At 40.3% G+C, this 22,632-nt stretch overlaps 2 protein-coding genes across 5 annotated transcripts; one reads left to right on the top strand and one right to left on the bottom strand.

Moving 5' to 3' along the window:
• Positions 1–841: 841 nt before the first annotated feature.
• On the top strand, positions 842–14,636 carry slc9a2 (solute carrier family 9 member 2). Of its 2 annotated transcripts, XM_086266335.1 has the most exons (14): positions 859–966; positions 1,071–1,255; positions 1,338–1,552; positions 1,637–1,885; positions 3,205–3,455; positions 3,562–3,779; positions 4,223–4,422; positions 8,437–8,526; positions 8,604–8,674; positions 9,364–9,531; positions 9,631–9,736; positions 11,473–11,589; positions 11,820–11,907; positions 13,562–14,636. In XM_086266335.1, exons 2-14 carry the CDS (start codon positions 1,183–1,185, stop codon positions 13,978–13,980), a joined length of 2,265 nt encoding a protein of 754 aa, XP_086122461.1. In that variant the 5' UTR covers positions 859–966; positions 1,071–1,182; the 3' UTR covers positions 13,981–14,636. The 2 variants fall into 2 exon arrangements, with proteins under 2 accessions (XP_086122460.1, XP_086122461.1); XM_086266334.1 differs by having other exon boundaries at positions 842–1,255.
• slc67a2 (solute carrier family 67 member 2) lies at positions 14,599–21,502 on the bottom strand. Of its 3 annotated transcripts, none has more exons than XM_086266339.1 (6): positions 21,358–21,502; positions 20,175–20,262; positions 19,529–19,572; positions 18,516–18,645; positions 17,046–17,224; positions 14,599–16,960 (listed from the first exon to the last, which is right to left on the bottom strand). In XM_086266339.1, exons 1-6 carry the CDS (start codon positions 21,380–21,382, stop codon positions 16,086–16,088), a joined length of 1,341 nt encoding a protein of 446 aa, XP_086122465.1. In that variant the 5' UTR covers positions 21,383–21,502; the 3' UTR covers positions 14,599–16,085. The 3 variants fall into 3 exon arrangements, with proteins under 3 accessions (XP_086122465.1, XP_086122464.1, XP_086122463.1); XM_086266338.1 differs by having other exon boundaries at positions 18,516–18,640; XM_086266337.1 differs by having other exon boundaries at positions 17,046–17,255; positions 21,358–21,501.
• Positions 21,503–22,632: the final 1,130 nt, after the last annotated feature.

The following is a 22,632-nucleotide window of genomic DNA, read 5'->3' as shown; positions in this document are numbered from 1 at the left end:
CGTTTTCGTTAAACAATCTTTAAACTATCCCTCTAAATTAAATTCAGTGAGTCCTTTGGTGTCATTCAAATCAGTTTCCTCTGCAGGATATATATATATATATATATATATATATATATATATATATATATATATATATATATATATATATATATATATATATATATATATATAACAAAAAAAAAAACACCCAGCACGCCCCTGCGGGCGGTTTATCCTTCAAGCTCGGGTCCTCTACCAGAGGCCTGGGAGCTTGAGGGTCCTGCGCAGTATCTTAGCTGTTCCCAGGACTGCGCTCTTCTGGACAGAGATCTCCGATGTTGTTCCCGGGATCTGCTGGAGCCACTCGCCTAGCTTGGGAGTCACCGCACCTAGTGCTCCGATTACCACGGGGACCACCGTTACCTTCACCCTCCACATCCTCTCGAGCTCTTCTCTGAGCCCTTGGTATTTCTCCAGCTTCTCGTGTTATATATATATATATATATATATATATATATATATATATATATATATATATATGGTGGCACCATTCATTCTTTTTTTAATGATCAAATAATGCAATTAAATGTTAATTTATGGGAAAAAAAACATTTTGCAATAGAAGGAATCATGAGGGGTGTTGTGATCTTTCGCTTGAGTGCACCCATAGACCTTTGTTATTTGTCATTTACACGTGATTTATACGTGAAAGCTGAAACTTCTGTCACCGAAACTCGCCACTGGCCCCTGAATCGCACAGAAACGCCTCGTCCCACCTTTTTTATCTACCTCAGGTGACGCCCAATCAGAGCAGGGCTCGTGGTCTCACCCAATGAGTATCGAAACTCGTGGACTCAGGTAGATCGCAGGTGTGTCGTAGTCCGGCACTGTGAAGAAGACTCGATCATCCGGGCCAACTTTTGTGAAGTTGGTTAGAGTTATTGAATGTTAACAGCGCTGATATTCACGCCAGTTTGGATTACTGTGAGACTATTATTTAATTTTTGCACTATGAATTTAGTTTTTATCAGACAAGCTGGGACTCTGCTGTTTATTTGCATGATTTTAATTCTTCTGCATGGCTCCAGAGGCGAAATACCTTCTAAACCAATTGCAGCCACGATTTTGCCATCGGTTAAGCCTAATGATGGAGTCCAGACTTATGCAGAGGACCAGAAAAATAATTTACCCGTGTTTACAATGAATTATCCAAGAATCCAGATTCCCTTTGAAATTACTCTTTGGGTGCTGCTGGCTTCTTTTGCAAAAATTGGTGAGTAACAGTCCCATATGTGCCAACAGGTGTGGTTTCTCATCTTGCTGCTCCCTGTGACCTTTTTTCCTCCTCTTTTCAGGTTTTCATGTGTACCACAAGATCACCATCTGGGTGCCTGAGTCGTGCCTTCTCATCAGCATCGGCCTGATAGTGGGCGCTATCATGCACTCTGTTCACGAGGAGCCCCCCGCTGTGCTCACCAGTAATGTCTTCTTCCTCTACATGCTGCCCCTAATTGTCCTGGAGTCAGGCTACTTCATGCCCACCAGGCCTTTCTTTGAGAACATTGGCACGGTTCGTTTCAAATCAGGCACTGTTTCTCTAACTCTGGTCAGCTTCCTGCTCAACTTTGACAGTTTTGTTGCTGTTTTCATGCAGGTGTTCTGGTTCGCCGTGGTGGGGACGCTGTGGAACAGCATTGGCATCGGCATCTCTCTGTTCGCCATATGCCAGATTCCGGCCTTTGGCGTGCAAGACATCAACCTCCAGGAGAACCTGCTTTTCTCTGCCATCATCTCGGCCGTGGACCCCGTGGCTGTGCTTAACGTGTTTGAGGACGTGTCTGTGAATGAGCAGCTCTACATCGTAGTGTTCGGAGAGTGCCTCTTCAATGATGCTGTCACTGTGGTGAGTGAGCGGACTGCTATTTGTTATTAAAACACTTGACTGTGAGCAAGGGGCAATTGCAAACTGTTCTTGTGTGTCAATTGTTTTGTTCCAGTGACAAATACACAGCCAGGTACCCAGCACGGCAGTGCAGTTTACTCTTCTGCATGTGCTCCACAAAGAGTATATATTTAGCATTTTACACTGATTTAAGAATATTTTTTGCTATTTCTCTCTATGTCACAGTCTCATACATGTAGTTTCCTGTGGAGACCATTTCAACCACCACCCACCATTTACAGACATGGTTAGGCATTTAATTTCATGACTATTACAATAAGCTCAGGTTTCATGAAATACTGGTCATATTTGTGTTTTCCCTTCTCTTCTCCGGGTTGCATGTACGAGGACAGAATGTGTGGGAGAGAACCGTCTGTGTGCTGGCAAGATTTCTAAACAGAAATTACCCAGGGAGGAAAAACTGAACTAAGGGAATGTTATACACATTAAACAAATGTGTCTATAAAGCACAATTCAGTCCGTTTGCTCAGATGCTGTCAAACCAGTTTCTGGTCGCAGTTACATTTGTTTGTGTGGGTTTGTCCACATGTAGTTTGTCCACAAACTCAGGGATTTAATAAACTCAGAGGAAAGACTCCCACAGCCATAAGAAGCAAACAAAACTTCATTTGCTGTTAATGTTTTCTCCCAAACAGAACAATAGTCTGACCTTGTTAATCTCAGAACTAATCTTTTACAGACAGGCCTACGTGTGAGCCTCTTTGTTAGTGGTGGCTTTTCTATGTGCAAAGAATCTTTATTGTCTGTGTCTTGAACTGGATCTGATGGTCTAGCAGAACTTTTTCCACTTCATCTTGCATTTAAGTCGTTAATTATCTGCACACGATGATCCCTTTTTATCCAGTTTTGGTACACGTCATGCATTTAAAGTTTAAAGCACTCAGTTTTGAGAAATGCAGTGAAATGGTGTGGCTAAATACGCCATCGGGTTCATGCGAGTCGATGTTAGTCACGTGTTTTCATGTAGCAAAAGCTTCATACTGCCCAGGCAGGAATGGTAGATTAAGGAGGAACAAAGCTGGTTACTTTACCTAATGCACCTTTTCCATGACTCAGTCAGTATGTTTGGTGAAAATCTGATTATCAAGTTGCAAACAATGCAGAGTAAATATTTCCAGTAAATCACTCTTATCTGGAAAGGCGTCATTAGAGGCCACAGCGCCTGACACCACACCTGACCTCTGACTAGCATATGTGGGATATGGTGCATAGGTGCAAAAAAGAAAGAAAGTGTGCATATTTATTTATTAATTTTTTAGGTGTTGTACAACATGTTCAGCTTTGTTGCGGAAATGCCGGTGGTGGAGCCGGTGGATGTGTTCATTGGAGTGGCGAGGTTCTTCATTGTGGGGCTTGGTGGGATGGCATTTGGCATCCTGTTTGGCTTTGTGGCAGCCTTCACCACAAGATTCACCTCCAAGGTCCGAGAAATCGAGCCACTCTTCGTATTCATGTACAGCTACCTGGCCTATCTGGTGGCAGAGCTGTTTGCCATCTCATCCATCATGGCGTGAGTAGGTTTTATAACATTTACAGAATTAAAGAAAGAAAGAAGAATAACAAAAAGTTTACCCAAATACTCCCCACAAACCCTCTGTGCCCATGTGCTTCTGCAGCATTATAACCTGTGCCCTCACCATGAAGTACTACGTCGAGGAAAACGTCTCGCAGCGTTCCTGCACGACCATCAGACACGTGATTAAGATGCTTGCCTCTATCTCGGAGACGCTCATCTTCTTCTTCTTAGGGGTCGTCACCATCACAACTGACCATGAGTGGAACTGGGGCTACATCCTCTTCACGCTGCTGTTTGCTTTTGTATGGAGAGGTCTGGGTAAGGAAATGACCGGCGTTATCTGTGTCGTGTTAAAGCTCAGGTTTTTGTTTGACTGCAGTTATCTAGTGGAGCAAAGGCTGAGAGCTACTGCTGCTACATGTGCAAAGAAATGCAAGGAAGACAGAAAGTGCTGCTAAGAAAATAAGCTGTGAATGTAAAACTGACAGGTAATCTTTTAATGTTGAATCTAGCCAACCAATATTGAGCCCAGTATGTCTTCTCAGTCTGTTTTGGTTTCCACCAAAAACCACCAAAACTTTGGTCAAAAACCGAGAGCTTAATGTTGTCAAAATGCTTGTTGAATCTGAAAGGAAATGTCCAGACTTCTCTGCAGATTTATCTCTACAAACAGAGTTTTTGGCAACATAATATAATATGCAGAACAGCTTTAAACTTGTTGATAATGAAACCTCTGATATTTTCTTGCCTCTCCCTCTCAGGTATCTTGGTGTTGACTCAGATCATTAACCCTTTCCGCACCATCCCATTCAACATGAAAGATCAGTTTGGTCTCGCATATGGAGGTCTGCGAGGTGCAGTTTCTTTCGCCCTTGCCTTCACGCTTCCTGATACCATTGGCCGCAAGCAGCTCTTTGTCACTGCCACCATTGCAGTTATCCTCTTCACCGTCTTTCTTCAGGTAAGGGAACATCTGTGTAGGTATATTTTTAAGTCTGTATGCTCTGAATAACTTGAATGAAGGTGTTATTTCTTTTGTCCCCGCAGTGGAATGAGATAGAAAACGATTTTTTCTTTAAAATCACATTTAGGAGTGAGACAGAATCTTGGTGAGCTGTTTGGTGTCATTTATTTTTGTCCAGTTAAAAAACAAACAAACTGAGACCCGATTCAAAATTATATGTATTATATACACTGATAAACTCAAGCTTTTAATTTCTAATCATATACACTGTTATCCTTAGAGAAGAAATACAGAACATTTATTGTATGATATATAAAATGCATGTATGCATCTGAACTTTTACCTTCCAAAAAAGACATTTTACAAAGTTCAACCTCATGGCTGCTAAAATGAGGGGAAATTACTTTGGTTCTAAACTGTGTCTCTTATACTTGTAATCAAAAGTTTACACACAGTCATTATGAGCATGAATGCCATTATAATTTTGGGCATTTATTGATTTCTTTGAACTCTTCTTTTTCCAGGGTGGAATGATTGTACAGCACAGATCTTTATTGACTTAAACAAATAAACAATAAAAAGGATTGGCTGCACAAGTACATACACCTTCACTAATATTTAAATGCCCATTACAAAGTTGTACGTCGACCACTTTTGGTATCCATCAACAATTCTAGCTGGATATTTGATCACTCTTCTTGGCAGAGCTGGTAGAGATCATTTAAATTGTTGCACAGACCCGGCTTTTAAGTGTAGTCCACAAACTATCAATAGGGTTGAGGTCTGAGCTTTGAGGAGACTATTCCGGAAAGCCCGTTAGCCTCCTTTATCAATCCATCCAAAACCTGTTTTGATGTCTGTTTGACGTCAAAGGAGCTTGCAAAGAAAAGCGTCTGGACTTCTTTAAGTTACTTGAAGACGTTTCACCTCTCATCCGAGAAGCTTCTTCAGTTCTAAGGTCAAATGGTGGAGAGTCCCAGATATAAACCTAGTGGGAGTATCCCCCCACAGAGGGACAAAAGGACCCCCTGATGATCCTCGCCTGAGCCAAGGTGTGAAACTGGGTGTGGGTCCCAATCAGCCAGAGTTTCCGGTGAGTTCATTGTGAAACCTGGCTCCACCTTATCATGCGAATTCCTGAGGTCAGATGGCCCAGGATGTGAGTGGGCGTTAAGGCGTCTGGGGAGGGAACTCAAAGCTGGATTATAGATGGCAGAGAGTTGGTGTCGTAAACCACCACCTCTGTTCAAAGATGGTCGCTCACAGTGGACATAGATGGCTTCTTTCAGAGGTGAAATTGAGAGGTGAAACGTCTTCAAGTAACTTAACCCTTGTATGGTGTTCGGGTCTGTGAGACCCGTGTTCAGTTTTTTTCAAAAGAAAAATTAAACAATTAATTATTTTTTCACGTGTAAATGTGTTGTGTCTTTCCACTCACTCCACTTGATTATAACTGATTTATTTATAACATTTTATATAAAAGAAAAACGAGAAGCACATTAATTCATAAATGTGATCTAACAAAGGTAAAGGGAAAAAATTAACCATGTTTGCTGTTCATATGTCTTGTAATTGGGATGAAGTAAACATCTGTTGAGTAATTTAACATAAAATTGTTTGATAGTGTTAATTTGGAAAGCCAAAACTCTAGCGGGTCCACCAGACCCATGAACACTGGCTGAGTAACAAAAATACGAACACCACACAAGGGTTAAAGAAGTCCAGACGCTTTTCTTTGCAAGCTCCTTTGACTACGATGACCTGGATGACTGAGAACCTTCATAGACATGTTTGTTTGGCATCATTTTCCTGTTATGAAACCCAGTTGTGTCTAAGTTTCAACCATCTGTTGATTTGAGCTGAGGTTGAAGAATTTGGAGGTAGTCCTCCTTTCTTAGTCCAGCCACTTTGTGCAGTGAACCGGAACCACTGGCAGTGAAACAGCCCCAGAGCATGATGCTACCACCACCATGCTTGACAGCTAGTACAGTGTTCCTATGTTTGGAAGCCAGTGCTTTACTTGTCCAAACATGCCTCTTGTCACTGTGGCCAAACACTTGTCCAGGAGCCATTTGGCCTTCTGGAGGGATTTTTAACTATCAGTCAAACTTGAAGGTGTTGATTTTGGAGTAGGGGCTTTTTTTTTATCGGTCAGCACCCTCTCATTGTGTCTCAACGCAAAACTTCCTTCACTGTAGAGAGTGAAGCAGCCATTTTTTTTACAGCCATTTTCATTTCGTGGCAGGCTTGAGCCTCAGTGGTTGTTCCTGAACATCCTAAATAATTTCATCTCATCTGAGGATGACAGTTTGGGTCTTCTTCCAGACCTCGTCGAAGCTGTGACACATGTGAATAACTTGACTTAACTTTAATCTGCTGCTTTTTAGAAATGAGAGACGTTTCTAACTTGTAGCTGTAGCTACAACTACAAGTTGTAGTTAATAGAGATGGCACGATACCACTTTTTTATGTCCGATACCGATACCGATATCATAAATTTGGATATCTGCCGATACCGATATGAATCCGATATAGTGTTTTTTAATCAACAAAACTGTTTTTTAAAATATCTTGCTGCATTTTGCAAGTCTGCAAGTTCATACTCAAGTTTAAAACAACAACTACACTAAAGCTATTCTGTTATACCTGTATACAAAAAAAATATTTCATAGTTCAGCAATACTGATCAATCTAATAAACTTAGACCTACACCATCCTCCCTATTCTGGTATTTTAAAGAGTACTTAGCGTAAATATTAAGCAACCTAACTAATAGGGTTCCAACTCCCAGCAACAACAAAAATAAATAAATAAAAAATAGGGAACCACCCCTCACGCTCCACCTCATGATGCTTAATCGACGTAATCAACCTTAATTTGATGCAGTGTGAAAAAAAAAATGCACAGAAATCAATTATTTTTCAAGAAATATTAAATAGATTCAACATCTTTCTTCAACAAAATTGCAGACTGCACAGATGGTACCTTCCCAAAGGAAAATGTACTATAGCTTACTAGGGTATATATATTAGACTTAATAGTCACTATATACAGTAATTGACTTCTATTCATTTTACATCAAATTAAAACTTTGGGTGTCAGATAATTATTTATTAAAAGCTAGACATTTTAAATGAGAATAAGAAAGAAAAGTATGTCTTTGTGCCCCCTTTTCCCTGTTAATGCCCTATCGGCCCCCCTGGCTAAACTTTGCTAGATCCGCCCCTGCACAGTTACCAGCCGTCAGCTACGTAGAAAAAGATCCTCGAGTAGAAAGTAATATTAAATACATTCTAACAACAGCTGATCAAGCTTAAACGTGCTGCTGTTGTTCAGCCGCTGGTTTCCTCTTTCTGGCGCAAAGTGGGCCAAAAACAAACAAGAGAGACTCATGACAGAAAAGCCGATCAGCTGATCATTAGCAGTTTCACGATTGAAGTAGCAGCCGGAGAGGCAGTCGCTCGTTAAGCTTAACGCAGGAATGCTTTACAAACATTCAGAGATGGACTTACACACTTGCTTTACTTCTCTCGGGGATAACTTTGTCGGAGATGAAATGCCAGGTTGCTAGCGAAGCTCCAAATGCTATCCAGACCACCGACAGGTCCCGCATGCCACAGCTGCTCTATCACGTGATGCATACTGCTCCGACGTTCTGAGGTGAGTTACGGCGTGTTGCAAGTTTTGTGAGGTGCTTTCGTGATATTTAATGGATCGGATTACATTTTTTATTTTTCTCCGATATCCGATCCAGTAATTTAGGTCAGTATCGGACCGATACCGATACGTAATATCGGATCGGTCCATCTCTAGTAGTTAATAACTAATTTCTTGTTTTTCAAAGGGTGTGTATCCATGTATGGGTAACCCTGGAAAAAGAAATTATTAAAATCCCCAAATTACCATAACATTCATGTCTATGATGAGTATATGAACTTCTGGCCACAACTGTATCTACAACTCTAGTGTTCGAAGTAATTTGTGTTTTTCTTTTTTCCCTCTTCCCCACAGGGCATCAGTATCCGACCTCTGATTGAGTTCATCAACGTCCGAAGAACAAACCGCAACCTTGAAACCATTAATGTAGAAATTCACTGCAGGGTAAGTCACAGACTGCATGCATGTATCGGACAGTACATTTCTGCGCACGGTGCTGACAGATCGCGCTTTGCTCGCAGCTCATGGAGCATACAATGGCAGGCATAGAGGATCTCTGTGGGCAGTGGAGCCGCTTCTACTGGAAGGACAAGTAAGATTTTTTTGGTGTCGCGGTTTAATCTTTTGTCAGTAAATTAGCAGATATTGCTCATCAGATCTAATGAGTAGTGAATAATACTGTATGATTCACAGTAACAACAATAAAACAAACCCTCCTCATTCCTGCTTCTTGTTACCACTGTTCTTTTATGCCACAAACACTGTATGCGAAAGTTTGAGTCCATCTGATTTGCAAAAATTCTATATGTCAACTTGTTTTTACTATTGACTATTTACTATTACTCTGCTTTCATGCATACTTAGCAACTGATCAGCAAAAAAGGGCTTTCTGAAGGTTATTCATATTAATACTTTATCTACAGTCTTTCAGGCAGTTCAGCAGGATGCTGATGTCAAACTTAGAATACATAATTAGGCATAATTATCTGCAACTGGCTGAAAATACAGTAACTCAAATGTGTTGATGGGATGCTGGGAAAGTCCAGTAGCACCACATATACAGATAAAACATACCTCATAATTCACAAAAGATTCTTTACATTACATGCCTACACAAATTTAGCGGTTTTGACAGTTTGACTGATATGCAAATTTCAAAGCTGAATGTTTTAAATAATAAAGCCGGTAATGCCTTATTTTTCTTGTTGTCCACAACTTGCATGAAAACACCAAAAACTATATAAAAACCGTCCGTGAAATTCTTCTTTCTCTCAATGTCAGGTTTATGAAGTTTAACAACAGAATCCTGCGTAAGATCCTCATCCGAGACAGCAGAGCAGAGTCCAGTATTGTGGCGCTCTATAAAAAGCTAGAGCTGCAGAATGCCATGGAAATCCTGGACACGGCGTCCGGAGACATCAGCGCTGCTCCTTCCATCGTCTCCCTCTCGTACGTATGACTTTTGCACTGATCACATCACTCTCCCTTCTACCTGTCAAGACCAAATGTAGAGCTACTAATGATTGCTTATTATTTTCTAAAATCAAGCGAGGAAAAGAAAAGCTCTTCTAAACTCCAGAAAAAGTTCCTGGCTGCTGACCTGAGGAACATCCACGACATCCTGTCCAAGAACATGTACAAGATAAGGGAGCGGGTAAGATGAAGAAAGGATCTTTGCTGTATGCTCTTTTTTTGGTTTCTGTTTAGTTTGTCTGTCACTGTGTCAGAAAGTAGCTGCGAATTTTTAATCAAATACTGCACTTAAATAGTTGATTTATGCTTGTGGTAGTTCTTCCACTTTCTTTTCACTTTGGAGCAAATGTTGTGCTTAATCTTTGTAACATTTTATTGAAATGACACTAAAGGCCTATACAATAAAAAAACTATACCTATAGTTAAACAATAAACTCATTAAAACAGCAAACTAGTTGGAAGCACCTGTCATATTTGACATGTTTGAGTGCTGAGCAGAAGGAGGTGAAGAACAGAAGAAGCTGTTTAAATTCCAGACAGGTTAATATAATATATAATGTATAAAAAGCTTCCTTTTTACAATAAAGCAATTTTTGTATCTTTGATTCATTTAATTACTTAATCTGAATTATTACATTTTGCTGATATACTTTTTGCAGTTTGAAATGTTAAGATCTGTACATGTCATTCATTTTTACATCAACGTTTCTTTAGTCTGAAGTTGGTGACGGATCTCTTCAGTAACGATGGAGCAATTTCCAGCTACACTGACATGAATAATACACAAAAACTATCACTACCATAGTTTGATGTTAGCGGGTTTTTTTGTTTGTTTTTTTAATATCAATGGTTATTTGTATAAAAAAGGAATTTAATGTATAAGTTTGCCATTTGCGTTTTAAGCGTTGTCATTGTCAACTTTTGCCAGATGACGGCACATCTCAGAAGTGTGAAACTCGAACCTTTGTTTGTTTTGCATACATGGTAACGTAGTTCAGCATCAGCTTTGCACATGCTCAACTGCTTAAAAACGATTAAAATCCCCGATAAAGATGACTAAAATAAAGCCACGTGCAGCTGCACCTCTTTGCATTTTACTTGAAAAACATGAAGTTTGAAAAATGTCCGTTAATTTGACACAAACAAGAAAAGCACCCCTCGATGTTGTTCTGTTTCTCATACCGACGATCCCACCAAGTGAAACTCGGTGCTGTTTTGCATAGCCACAGGCAGTGGCCAGCAGTACTTTCCATTAGTGGCATGACATCGCCCTTTTAACAGACTCTTTGATGCTTTGATGGAGTTTCTTCTGTGGTTTCACAGTTTATCACATAGCTTTATCAATAGCTCCTTGTTTCAAGTCTTTTTTTCACATATTTGTGATTCTTTCACACTAAACTGACGTCACCGTGTCACTATTAATTTATTTTTAAAATGCATTATATTTGATAAAAATGCTAACTGTAAACCGTGTTGGCTTCTGGTGACATCATACAGGCCCATAATATTGTCATGCGACCTCTTTATAAAACACAGTGGTGACCTTTGGAGGGTTTTAAAGGCAGCTGTGTTTGTTTTTGGTTTAACTAATGGCTGCAGGTCAGAACCAGGGGTGGGTTTACTGCATGGAACAGGTTAAGGTAGCAGTCCACATACAGACACCTACCCCTGCCTCAAACGGGTGTTTCCAGTTTTGGTGGCGTAACCTGAGCTTTAAACAATGCAGTCCCCACTAAGAGCGTCTGAACCGTCCATTCGTGGGAACCTCTGTTGTCCCAAGTCCCTGGCATTGACAGTGGTCATGGATTTTGTTTATGGAGTTTTTAAGTCTATGTCTTCACTGTGTGTTTTCCGTGTGTGGTTCTCTGACTTTCTGTTATTTGTAATTAGATAATTAATTTATGTATTTGGACTTAGACGGTGGCATACAGAGGAAAACATGCTCTGCCCAATGACAGCCAGACCAGAGAGATACTGATCAGGCGCCATGCCACCATTCGACGAAGCCTCCGACCTCGTAGTTGTCAGTCATCGGTAAGCTACCTTGCCCAATTTATTTGTATTATTTTAATTAATTATTTATTTTGTTGGGAGTGTGGGTTGGGATTTTCGGTACTTCCCCGGGGTCTTAATTAGAAGTACTTTGGGCAAATAACAGTCACAAATGTTCTTTTTGAGCTGATTATCTCACACATGAAATTCAAACACTAGATTAAATGTTCTCACCACTTTTCATCAAGTTTTTTCCCGATTGTTATTCTTAGAACGTGCCCAGGACACACAAGTATTTCTCGCTTCCTGCTGGAAAGAGTCTGGAGTCAAGATTTGATGCTGCGAGGTGGCACTACACAGGTAAACTGAGATTATCTTTGAAATCCCTTAACACAACCTTACCCTTCATATAAATGAGAATAAATGATGAAAACGTCACTTCCTTACAAAGTTTGGAATTTTTCAACCTGATTCAAGCCTTAATTCATCAGAACTGAAATGAATTGTCTTTTCTCAGCAGTGTGCACAGAACAAATGAAGTGCTTTGTCGATAATTCATCTGAATCTTAGGAGCGGGACTCCCTTTACAATTCTGTCTGTATATGAAACCCCTGCACTACAAGCTGTTTTCATTTTCTTGTCCCACTCTTCCTTTTTCAGTTCATCTCACTCTCATTACTACAGAGAGATCTGTCTGGCCCGGAAGCTGCCGCCAGTCCCCCTCCGAGACCTCCCCAAAACCGCTGCCTCGATTCTTGCTTACGCTATCTGCCATTATCTACTAGAAATGGAGTCAAATATAAATGAGGATGTGGTCCAGGCTAGTAAATGATCTCCCTGGTATCAGAAAACCACCCCCAAAACTATTAATAAGACTTTGTCAGTCTCATTAATGTCACAGTATGTGTCTCCTGAAAAAACAGAAACCCCCTCCCCAAAACAGAGCGATGTGCACATATAAGAATGAACCAAAAGGGAGAGCTTGTAGATATCAATCTACATTCAAGACAGCAGCTTGACAACTAGATTTTTATCACAGAAGCGTAACGTTCGTGGTTCAACAGCAGCTTTAAGAGGCTGTTCTTCAAAATGTCGAGTTTTTACCAGCAGGTTATGGCATGAAATTGAAAACAGGTTCAGGTTAGTTTGTTCTTGTGGTTAGATTTGTTCTGCAGCAAGCCATCCATCCTACCATGTACACTCTCAGTGCAAACACAACAGACAACAAATAAGCATAGTACAAAATACTGGAAACAACAACTAATAATAAGCATTGTGTAACCCACACAGTAACAAAGCTATAATTTGTCCATTCGACCAATGGCAGCTAGAACAAAGCACTTGTAATGCTCATTTGAATGATTTGTACCACTTTGTTGGTTTCTTGAGTGGCTGGTTTGTGTATTGCTAGAATTTGTAGGATGGCATCATTTCACCTTCCTTTCATAAAGGTAGGTTCAGTGGATCCTTTGCTAAAGGAAAAGATTGAAAAGCACTGAAGCCTTTTTCCTTATGTTAGGGTTCAATTCAAGCAGCAAGGCTTTTTGAGGACTTATCTGTGATCCTAAATTGACTGTAGGAATAGATGTGAGTGTGTGTGGCTGTTTATCCTCATGGGTTAGCTCTATGATGGTCGCAGAATTGGGCTTCAACCAGATGAATGAAAATGGATGAATAATTTACCCACATTATTCGTGGACAACAAAACTTGAACAGTTTTGCCTTCCTCATGAAGCGTATAAACCGGCACTTGTCCAACACCACTATGAGGTCAACATTTATGATGTGAGTGCAAACGCATTGCCATGAAATGTTTAGCTCCACGATCAGGTCAGCATCTGATTTGTGAATCAGCACAGGTAAGGTTTAGGACATTGACTTTACCTGTACTTTGTGATTGAGTCTACTTGACAAGTTGTTGGTATAGTAGTTAAACATAACCATGTTGTCATAGTGAGCGTGTTAGTATGAGTGTACTTTACCATTTTATTTTTTGTTTTCAATCTCATCCCAGATGATCATGAGACCCTATCAGAAGTTGCCTACCCATCTCAACGCTCCCGGTTTGGCAAGCCCGCACGCTCCTCCTCCTCCAAAGCCATGATACCTCTGCACAGGCTGGGCACTCTGGAAGAAGTGCCATCTACTGATGTTCTGAATGAAGAGAGCAGCAGTACGGGGGAGGGTGTGTTCAGGACAAACTCCTCCTACAGTGATTCCCGCGTGCCTCGTCCTCGCCGCTTAAATTCCTCATTTGATGATAACAACAGTTCGGTGGACGACTTAAGAAATGTTCACGAAGAAGACGGCGTAGAGCAGGTGGGGCAGCGTCAGCCTTCGTCTCCAGCGCCAGGCTGGGAGGCTGAGTCCAGAGAGACCACGGCTCGAAACCCTCTGCTCAGGCGGCCTCAGTGGAACCCCAAGAAGAAATAAAAGTGGTGCAGCTGGACTGTCTCCACCTAATCAAGCAGCTGGAAGTTTCTGCTTATGACTGTAAGCTCAAATAACTTTAAAGACATTTAGAATAACATTGAAGGTGTCTTCATTACTCATTAGAGGTAAAACGGTCTTCAAAATGAGCCAAAATGGACTAACGCTTCAGTGTCACACTCCTCAGAAGCACAGTGAACTGTAGCAACTGTACTGTAAATAAACTGTGAGACTTTTTACACATGTACTTATTTTAACTAGTCTTAGAAAATAATTTTAAATGTCTTTTTTTTTCTTCATGTAGGAGTTTTTAAATGTGGAAGGTGAGGTTAATTAAACTATGTTATTATACATTTGCCCTTTGTGTAAATAGGATAGTTTTTTGTATTTTATTGTCTGTCTTGTGTGATAGTTACATGACTGAAGATGTACATTTTGTGTGTATATAAATGTTTTTTAGTCAAACAAGCTGTTGCTGCGCAGTACAAAGTACTTTTTGAATGCCTGACAATGATAGTCCCTCTGGCCCAGCTGCTTTCCTTTATTCTGTAATAAATTTTCTTTGTTGAAAGTTCTTATAAGTTTTAAGGTTTGTGACACTGAATAAAATGATGTCAGATATTAAAAGTGAATGTTTTTAATATGGTTAAAAAATACAATTCAGGAGACAGACACAAAAGTACAAACTGTTTATTTGCTGTAACAGTTTTTTGGGCCTTAGTGTGGCAGGTCCTTCATGGAGCCTAGAGATAAATGAGATAAATGTATAAGAGAGCGTTTCTGATTTTTCCAGAGAGGTGCACTATGAAGGAAGTTCAACACAGCCAGGCTTTCTCTGAGTTAGCTGGCTTGACAAAACCTATGATGGCGGTTATTAACTTTGTCTGCCAAGTCGGACTTTCTGCTTCAGGCTCCGTGTGCAGTTACATAAAAAGGGGTGTTTCACATGTCACATGACACTCATCCCGCACAACAGGATCCCTGTGAGCGCCACCTACTCCAACCAGAAACGACATCAGATGATGACTGACTAGTGATGAACAATCTATAAACAATACCAACATGTAAAAGTGAAAGACAAGACAGGAAATGAATGCTGCAGAAAATCTGCTTATTTAGTGCAGAGAGTGGTAGAGTACACATTTTAATTCAAGTTAATTCTTTTAATATTGAGTGCACTCTCATTTCTAAAGTGATGGCTGCACGTTAGAACTGTGAAACTTTTCAGTTTATTGCTTGAACAGGTAACCTTGTTCTGTGTGCGTGAGAGAGTAAAAGAGGCTAAATAGATTAAAACCAAGTATAAAAAGGTTGACATTTTCTGCATCATGAATGCATGCACAGTGACATTGAGTTATGTGTTTCATCTCACTTCATATTACACCTCTCTGGCTCTGGTGATGCAAGTAAACCGGTGTTGAAAATAATGTTATAAAACTTAAAAATAGTGAATAACAAATATGCATTTAAGCCTCTAATTAGGTAAATTAACAAATCTCTATTCTTTATGATCAGTCAAAGAGGAACATTAGATCAGATACTGCTATAACGACCATTTCGGATACTTTGCATTAGAATAAAAAACAAAAAAACCCATTGAGGTAAAATGTATAAAAATCAAACTCATACCAAAAATGTAATAGCCTGCCTTTGACAGTCATCTTTTTAATTTTTATTTAATGAATTAAGTATTATTTCAATTAAATCACCCTCCTCTTCGGGCATGTAGTGCAGACCTGCTTTCATCAACTCCAGCTAAATTGCAGTGGTTACAAAACTTCATTAAAAACAAAGTCATAAAAATACAGTCATAATCCAGTAGTTTGTGCCCAAAGGTTGCTGTCAAACGTCAGCATTTTGCAGCAGTGTCTTCATTCCTACAGTGCGCGTGACTTTTGATTCACCTGTCCCCGAGACGAAGACTTCAGTGCTGGTGTGATTGAAACGTCACAATATTTCCACCCTGTGATGTCATCGCACCAACAGAAGGGCTATCCTGTTTAAGAATAACACGTTCGAGTTGGCTTCACCGTTCCCTCGAGGAGTCTGCTGTTCATTGTCCCAGCTGGTCTCCTGCAATTAAGAGCACTTCTTTGTGATTTCAAAATTCATTTAGAGTTTCTGAGTTTGGCTGTTTTTGTCATCTCCCTCGCGTCCCATTTGGGAATTCTGATGAGTAGTAAAGCCACAGCTGCGAGAGCCAGCACCACTCCTAGACTTGGGGGGCCGCAAGGGCTGAACTCTTGCGCCAAACCAGACAGGAGAGGAGCCAGGATTCGACCCACAGCTGTAACTGACTGCCCGGCTCCAATCAGAGTCCCGCTGGCCTGGACCCCGCCCCTCTGCAGCTCCAAATCTGTGATACATGTCCGTCCGATAGTGGTAGAAATGGCAAAGAAGGTGGAGGTGAGCAGCACTTGCCAAACATTCGGTGCAGCAGCATAGAGGAAAATAAGCGTACAGGTGAGCACCGTCGAATGGAGCAGTAAAGCGGGCATGTTGTTCTTATACAGCTGCGTGACTGGCCCCACCAGGAACCCAGCCAGGGCCCCTAGAGTGCTGCTGTAGCTGATCAGGTAACCGGTCATTTTTGGTTTGAGTGAAAAGCGCTCCTCCATGGCCAGAGAAAAGTTACTGTAGTAGAGCATGATAGCTATGGCCATCAGAAGACGCACAAGGAAGAGGTCCCACATGTCAGATGAGGCCACTATGTGGATCCTGGAGCCTACTGAGGACAGCTGTTTCCAGACTGGCTGAAGAAAAGACACATTCCTCCACCTGAAACCACCTTGATGCTTTCCAGGAGATGTAGACTCTTGCTGCGTCTCTGCTGTCAGCAATGGGTGGTGGCTATTTGTATGAGAACCATTCTGTACAGATTTACTAAAGTGGTTTTCGTGATACCCTGCACTCGTGTCGTTTCTGCAGACAGCGTCATTACGGTCAGCCAGAGTCTCACTCTGTGGTATCATCCATACGAGGCCTGCAATGACAGACACGCTGTATTGACATACATTTTAATTTTTACCTTCATGAACTCAGTTTATTAATCTCATTTTCCAACTCACCAGCATTAATAATGAAGATGGCTGCACAAGTAAAAGAGGATGTATAAAAGCCTCCTTCACGCTCAGTTAGGTAGCCACCCACCACAGGGCCCAGGATGAAGCCCACGCTGGAGGCGGCATTGAAATGTCCCATCACTAGAGGGCGCTCTGAAGCAGACACCAGGTCAGACAGCAGAGCTCTGCAGATGGAGAGTGAGTGCTTGAACAACCCTGAAACAGAAGACACACTGAGAAGAGGCAGCAAAATAACAGTCTACTTAAAAGGCTCTCAAGCCACACAACTGTTAATACTTAATCTAAGATTAATTTATTAATCGGATTATATCTAATATAGGTAAGTGGACGTGATAAAATGTGCTGAAACCAAGGTGCAGAGAGCCCTGCCGTTTTCTAATGAAACTAAGCAAACAAAAAAAGCTGCTAAGCATTTATATTTCTGAGTATATGGTAGGTTTGAGTTCATAACATGAAGCTTTAAAGCTTGGTCAGTGGAAGGATGCTGATAAATATCCTTCAATGCAGGACACTGGAGATTATATGAAGAAAAAAGCAAAACAAAACCTCAGGCATGTTATGTAGAGCTGTGAAAAAGTACTTCACCCCTTCCTGCCTCCTGCATATTTGTCACACTTACATGTTTCAGATCATCAAACACTAGAGGTGGGAATCACCATACATCCCACGATACGATATTATCACAATACTTAACGCACGATACGATATTATTGCAATTTTTTTTTATATTTTGCGATATTCAGATTCTGTACATAAAGGTAAACTTTATCAATATTCATTTTATCTAATATCAAAGTCTCGCACTCAGTCTTTCTCTCATTTCAGTCAGTTTTATTGTTGACAAACTGAACAGTTTGTATTACAGTCTAGTCCAACTTAACTGAATGCAACCATCTGGTACAATTATAGCTATTCTGAACTATGCAATTTATGAAAACTATGCAGCCCCTTCAGCAACTGAAGAATTTGAAAGTAAAATAAAACAAAATATAATTTTACATTAAATAAAAAAGTTTTAAACTTAATTAAAATAAAACATGTCTTAAATTAAAATAAGTAAACTGACATGTTTATTGCTGCCAAAAAAAAAGTTAAACACATTTGGACAGTGAAGGAATGTCAGGATTCTTGCTCAGAAAAAGGATCAACATGCTCTGAAGTCAGAGCATGTTCCAGTCCACAAAAACTTTTTTTGCAACAAAATATCGATTTCTGCTGTCCCTGTATCGATACGTTATTAGCAAACAAAATATCACGATACTACACAGTATCGATTTTTCCCCCACCCCTATCAAACACAGTTTAATATTAGACAAAGATAACCCCAGTAAATGTGAAATGCAGTTTTTATTCATTGAGGGAAAAAAGGTATGAGATAAATCCTTTTCTAAGGTATGGATATGTGACTTAGCTGATAAACACCAGTGATGCGCCCCTTTGAGGTTTCCGACTTACCCACAGGTATCCGTGCAAGTACAAACAAAGCGATGCTGGTGGACATCCCCAGCAGGCCGTAGCCTAGAGCGCTGAGCTGCAGGCAGGTCAGCAGAGAGTACCTCCGACCCACCACGTCGCTCCAGCTGCCCTGCCAATCACACAGAGGAAATGAAACACAACCACAGAAAAAATGTAAACGTTTATAATTCCTGAACTCATTTTCAGCAGTGAGATGACAGATATTTCCACAGCCCTGCCAAACATCTGAAAAGAGGGAGTTGATGCTAAATTGCTCGAAGATTCATGACAAATACTGAAAAACCGAAACAAACAGAAAGCAGACAAAAATATACCAAATTAAATTCTGTTTCTGATCTGTGAATGTTAGTCTGAAAGATCAGCTGACTTGAGAAATATCCTAAAACGCTGCATTTCCTCCATCGAGGCTGTCACACAAGTCTTTATTAGATTCTCGCCCTCTCTCACACACGCATACAAGCATCTGATGAAATAACTCAATTAGGGCCAGTTGAGATGGGTGGGATTATCATAGAGACCCAGCTGTTCACATATCCCTACATTTATCAGGAATCAGCCGGTCTGAATACAGGAACTAACAGATGACTCCTTATCTGTTTAATTTGTCCCATGACCCCTGAGAATTTAAACCAATTTCAAGACCTTTGGATGGGCAGGAAAGCTGCGTGTCCAACTTCAGATACGACGCTTATTGTGTGGCATTTGAATGTGGTTCTGATTTGATTTTTCATCATGGCACCCAAAGGACTGCACAGATAAAACAAAGTCTCTCCCCCAGTATTCAATTAGCAGTGGAGAAAAAGGGTAAAAATCTATTTCTGTGTGTATATAAATTTGTACAACTGGGGCTAAGTAGGAGTGTCTTGTGTGTATGAAGGGATGGAGACTGGGTGCATTGTGTGACCTAAAACAGACAGTGTTTATTGTTTTCATGAAATTCCAGGGATGACAAAGAATGTCTCGACCAAAATGGTTGCAGAGTTAGTACTTACAACTATAGTGCTCGAGAAAAGCTGCAAGATCCCATACGTAGATCCTGCAACAGAAGATTTGCTCAAGTTTACATTTTAAATATAAAAAACACAGAGCAGACATCGCACGCGCTGAGATCCAGTGAGTCTAATGCCACTTTTTGCAGATACTAGACATAACTTCTTTTTTAAAAAACATAAGCAGACAGTGACACATGGGGAAATTTAGAAATATTGTGTCAGAGTTTTCCCCAGCATAGCGACTCTGAATCCAGTGATATCTGCAGCATAAATGGCACAGCGACATCACAGCTAATAAGGGGCCTGATGACTATGGCTATTATTATTCGGCTCATCTTTCAACAACACAAGGTCCTGACATACTGCTAAAAAACTATTATTCAATTGATGTATAACAATAAAAATAATCACAGAACATGACACTGGGACATTCCCATATTATATTGTGCATACAGTGTGCTGAAGTGAGGATTAAACAATATATTATTGAGAGTGTTTGTTTGATTGTTTTGTCACTTGTAGTCTCCACAGCCTTCCAGTCTGCTGTAGATTTATTCACTTTTGTGTCACTGTAAGGTTGGTGCTTGCAGTACACCAGCTGCATAATTTAAACAAATGTATGTTATGTATTGCGGAAACAACATACCTACAATACCGGCCACAGTGGGACTTGCTCCAAGAGCCTTCACGTGATGGCTCAGCAGTGGGATGATCATGCTCACCCCAAACAAGTCCTGTAAAGAAATATGGAGGAACAAAGGTGGAGTGAGGCCGACAGGAACATGCAAATCAAACATGGTGTCCAGCATACAGCAGTCTGTGGCCGGATTCAGCAGCCACGTAGAGTTGTTGCTCATCCTGTTTTTCCTGCACCGCTGAGATCAGAGCAGCTCTCCGAGCCAAAATCTTGATTGAAGTCACACAGCTCATACAGTGTTCCTGACCCAGTCCATTACAGAAATTACTTAACCTTCAGTAGCTTTACTGTGCCAGTGCTGCACAGTGCCAAATAAATCTGAGCTGACTGGATCCCTCTAGTCATCTCTAATTGGATGCTTGTTTAGCCAGGTATGACAAAGTTATTTCTCTAAGGCACGACTACAGGCGAGCTCTTAAAATAACACCTTTAGAATGATCTAGACTTGTAGATCAACTTTGCATTACAGTACTGACAGCGATGCTTTGAAGAGGTAACGCCAAAAACATTAGGAAATACCTTCATCTTAATTTCTTTTAGTAGCCAAGCATTACAATGGTTATTATAAAAGGTCTTGTAGATACATGACAGCTGTCTCCAGCAAGGATTTCCAAGAGCACCACAGTCGTGCTGAGTCTAATGCTCTATAAACAGACTGGACCGACACTGTGCTTAATACATTCACATCCAGTCAAAGCAACTGAGTGCAGAAGCTCTAGAGTTTCCTTTCTTTGGGCTTCAAAAATTATAAACGTGGTGCAGAAGTTAATTTTTCAGTACGGGACAATTATGACGCGTAATAAGGGCTATTGTGAGAGTTTGATTCAGGTTAAAGAGCTCAGGTTTATTATTTGCATGTTGGAAAACTCATTTTAGCTTGCAACTTCCTTGAACTTTTCCCCCTTTATTATTTGTATAAATAATAAATGTCTTAATGTATTCTATTTTTTTGCTAAAATAACAAAAAACAACAAGTAGGCATTATACAGAGTTTTAAATATGAAAAGGAAGGGATTAAAAAGCCCCAGCATGTTTTACACCATCATACCTGAGTTACGAAAGCATGACTAGGAAACAGCACACCTAAAAAAACACCGAACTGAGTGGGGTCATCTCTCAGTGAGGCACTCACCATGAAGCCCACCACATAGATACATTTTATAATCCTCCTCCGTCTTCTGTCTTTCAGTAATAAAGTGCTACATTTCTGGTTGATCATCCTCCCGCTTTGACAGCACGGATACAGCCAAGGCGGAAGCGCTCATCCGCTCTAACTATCCAAACAGAAGCGGTGGTCTCATAAGGACGGGGTGATCGCAAGCTTCCGGGTTTTATCTGCGTGAGAAAACGTGTCCGATGTGTAAGCTGGTTGTCTGTAAATAAGACTATCGAGTTTTCGACCTACGATAAACTTGACTTTTTAAGTCTGGGTTCATTTAAGAGTTGCTGAACCGACGCGTTGGCTGGTCTGAAACACCTATAGATGGTATAACCCACTGACGTCACAAAATATGAGCTTTCCCCGTCATTTTTCCCAATAATTTGTGGAAAATCATAAAGCGTTTTTATTTATACCTGTTTAGAAAAAAGGTTTAGCCTTTATCTTAAATTATTTTAATTTGTTTTGCATTTGTTATGTTGTATATTTGTTATAGCTACTAAAAAACGGCAGATATTTTCAGCACTGTAGATTGTAGTCTAACCCACCTAATGTTGTTACTTAACTCACAGCAACACTGCGTCTCGTATCGGATAGATAGTATTAACAGTGTCGTAGAGTTTTGTTGAAAGATGTTTAGACGTTATCAGAGAGGGAGGTTTACTTGTACGCCACCTGCTGGGGTTTCCAAAACATTGCAACAGACACTTCAGCAGAATTTAAATTAACGTTTAAAAAAATGTGAACGAGAGACCTATTGACCTATTAGACAACGTCTGGCCAGAATGAAGAAGCTAGCTGGTAAAGTATGCAATTCACTATATGTAGTCATTAAATTCAATAATGATTGAAACTTGACTATAACTTATTCAAGTTTCCTGTAATATTTGTAAGTGTGCTTGGATATTACTTTGGTAATTAAGCATTGTTAGTTGCTATATTTCCATATAACAGCCTTGCTCCCACCTTATTACCTTATTATTAGAGTGCCACCAAAAAAATCCCTATAGATCCATGTACAGATAGATCTATATACATGTACATGGTTACATAACCTACAAACTTTTCTAGCACATTGTGCAAACATAGACTGGAAATTGTGCTCAGAGGCTTCCAAAACGTCAAAAAACACCCCCAAACCAAAACCAGTACATATATATCTATATATTTAGGTTTCAGACAAGAAATAATGATATCTGATAAAACTCTGATTTGAACTTTTGATCTTTTTGATGCTAACACACATAC

Source organism: Aulonocara sp. 'chitande type north' Nkhata Bay, linkage group LG16 (genome assembly GCF_057382095.1).
Source record: "Aulonocara sp. 'chitande type north' Nkhata Bay isolate Kocher_YH1m ecotype deep benthic linkage group LG16, A_spYH_male_GT1.1, whole genome shotgun sequence".
NCBI lineage: Eukaryota > Metazoa > Chordata > Actinopteri > Cichliformes > Cichlidae > Aulonocara > Aulonocara sp. 'chitande type north' Nkhata Bay.
The sequence above is the reverse complement of the archived record's forward strand: the minus strand, read 5'-3'. Positions and strand labels throughout refer to the sequence as shown.

What these genes read in the sequence shown, in the direction of transcription:
- slc9a2 (XM_086266334.1), top strand. Translation starts at nt 928, where the DNA reads ATGTTAACAGCGCTGATATTCACGCCAGTTTGGATTACTGTGAGACTA. An exon ending in TTTTGTATGGAGAGGTCTGG is followed by an intron (nt 3,780 to 4,222) that starts GTAAGGAAATGA and finishes TCTCCCTCTCAG; the next exon opens with GTATCTTGGTGTTGACTCAG. An exon ending in CCTTCCATCGTCTCCCTCTC is followed by an intron (nt 9,532 to 9,630) that starts GTACGTATGACT and finishes TCTAAAATCAAG; the next exon opens with CGAGGAAAAGAAAAGCTCTT.
- slc67a2 (XM_086266337.1), bottom strand. Translation starts at nt 21,444, where the DNA reads ATGATCAACCAGAAATGTAGCACTTTATTACTGAAAGACAGAAGACGG. An exon ending in CACTGTGGCCGGTATTGTAG is followed by an intron (nt 19,573 to 20,174) that starts GTATGTTGTTTC and finishes CTTCTGTTGCAG; the next exon opens with GATCTACGTATGGGATCTTG. An exon ending in ACTTGCACGGATACCTGTGG is followed by an intron (nt 17,256 to 18,515) that starts GTAAGTCGGAAA and finishes CTTCTGTTTCAG; the next exon opens with GGTTGTTCAAGCACTCACTC.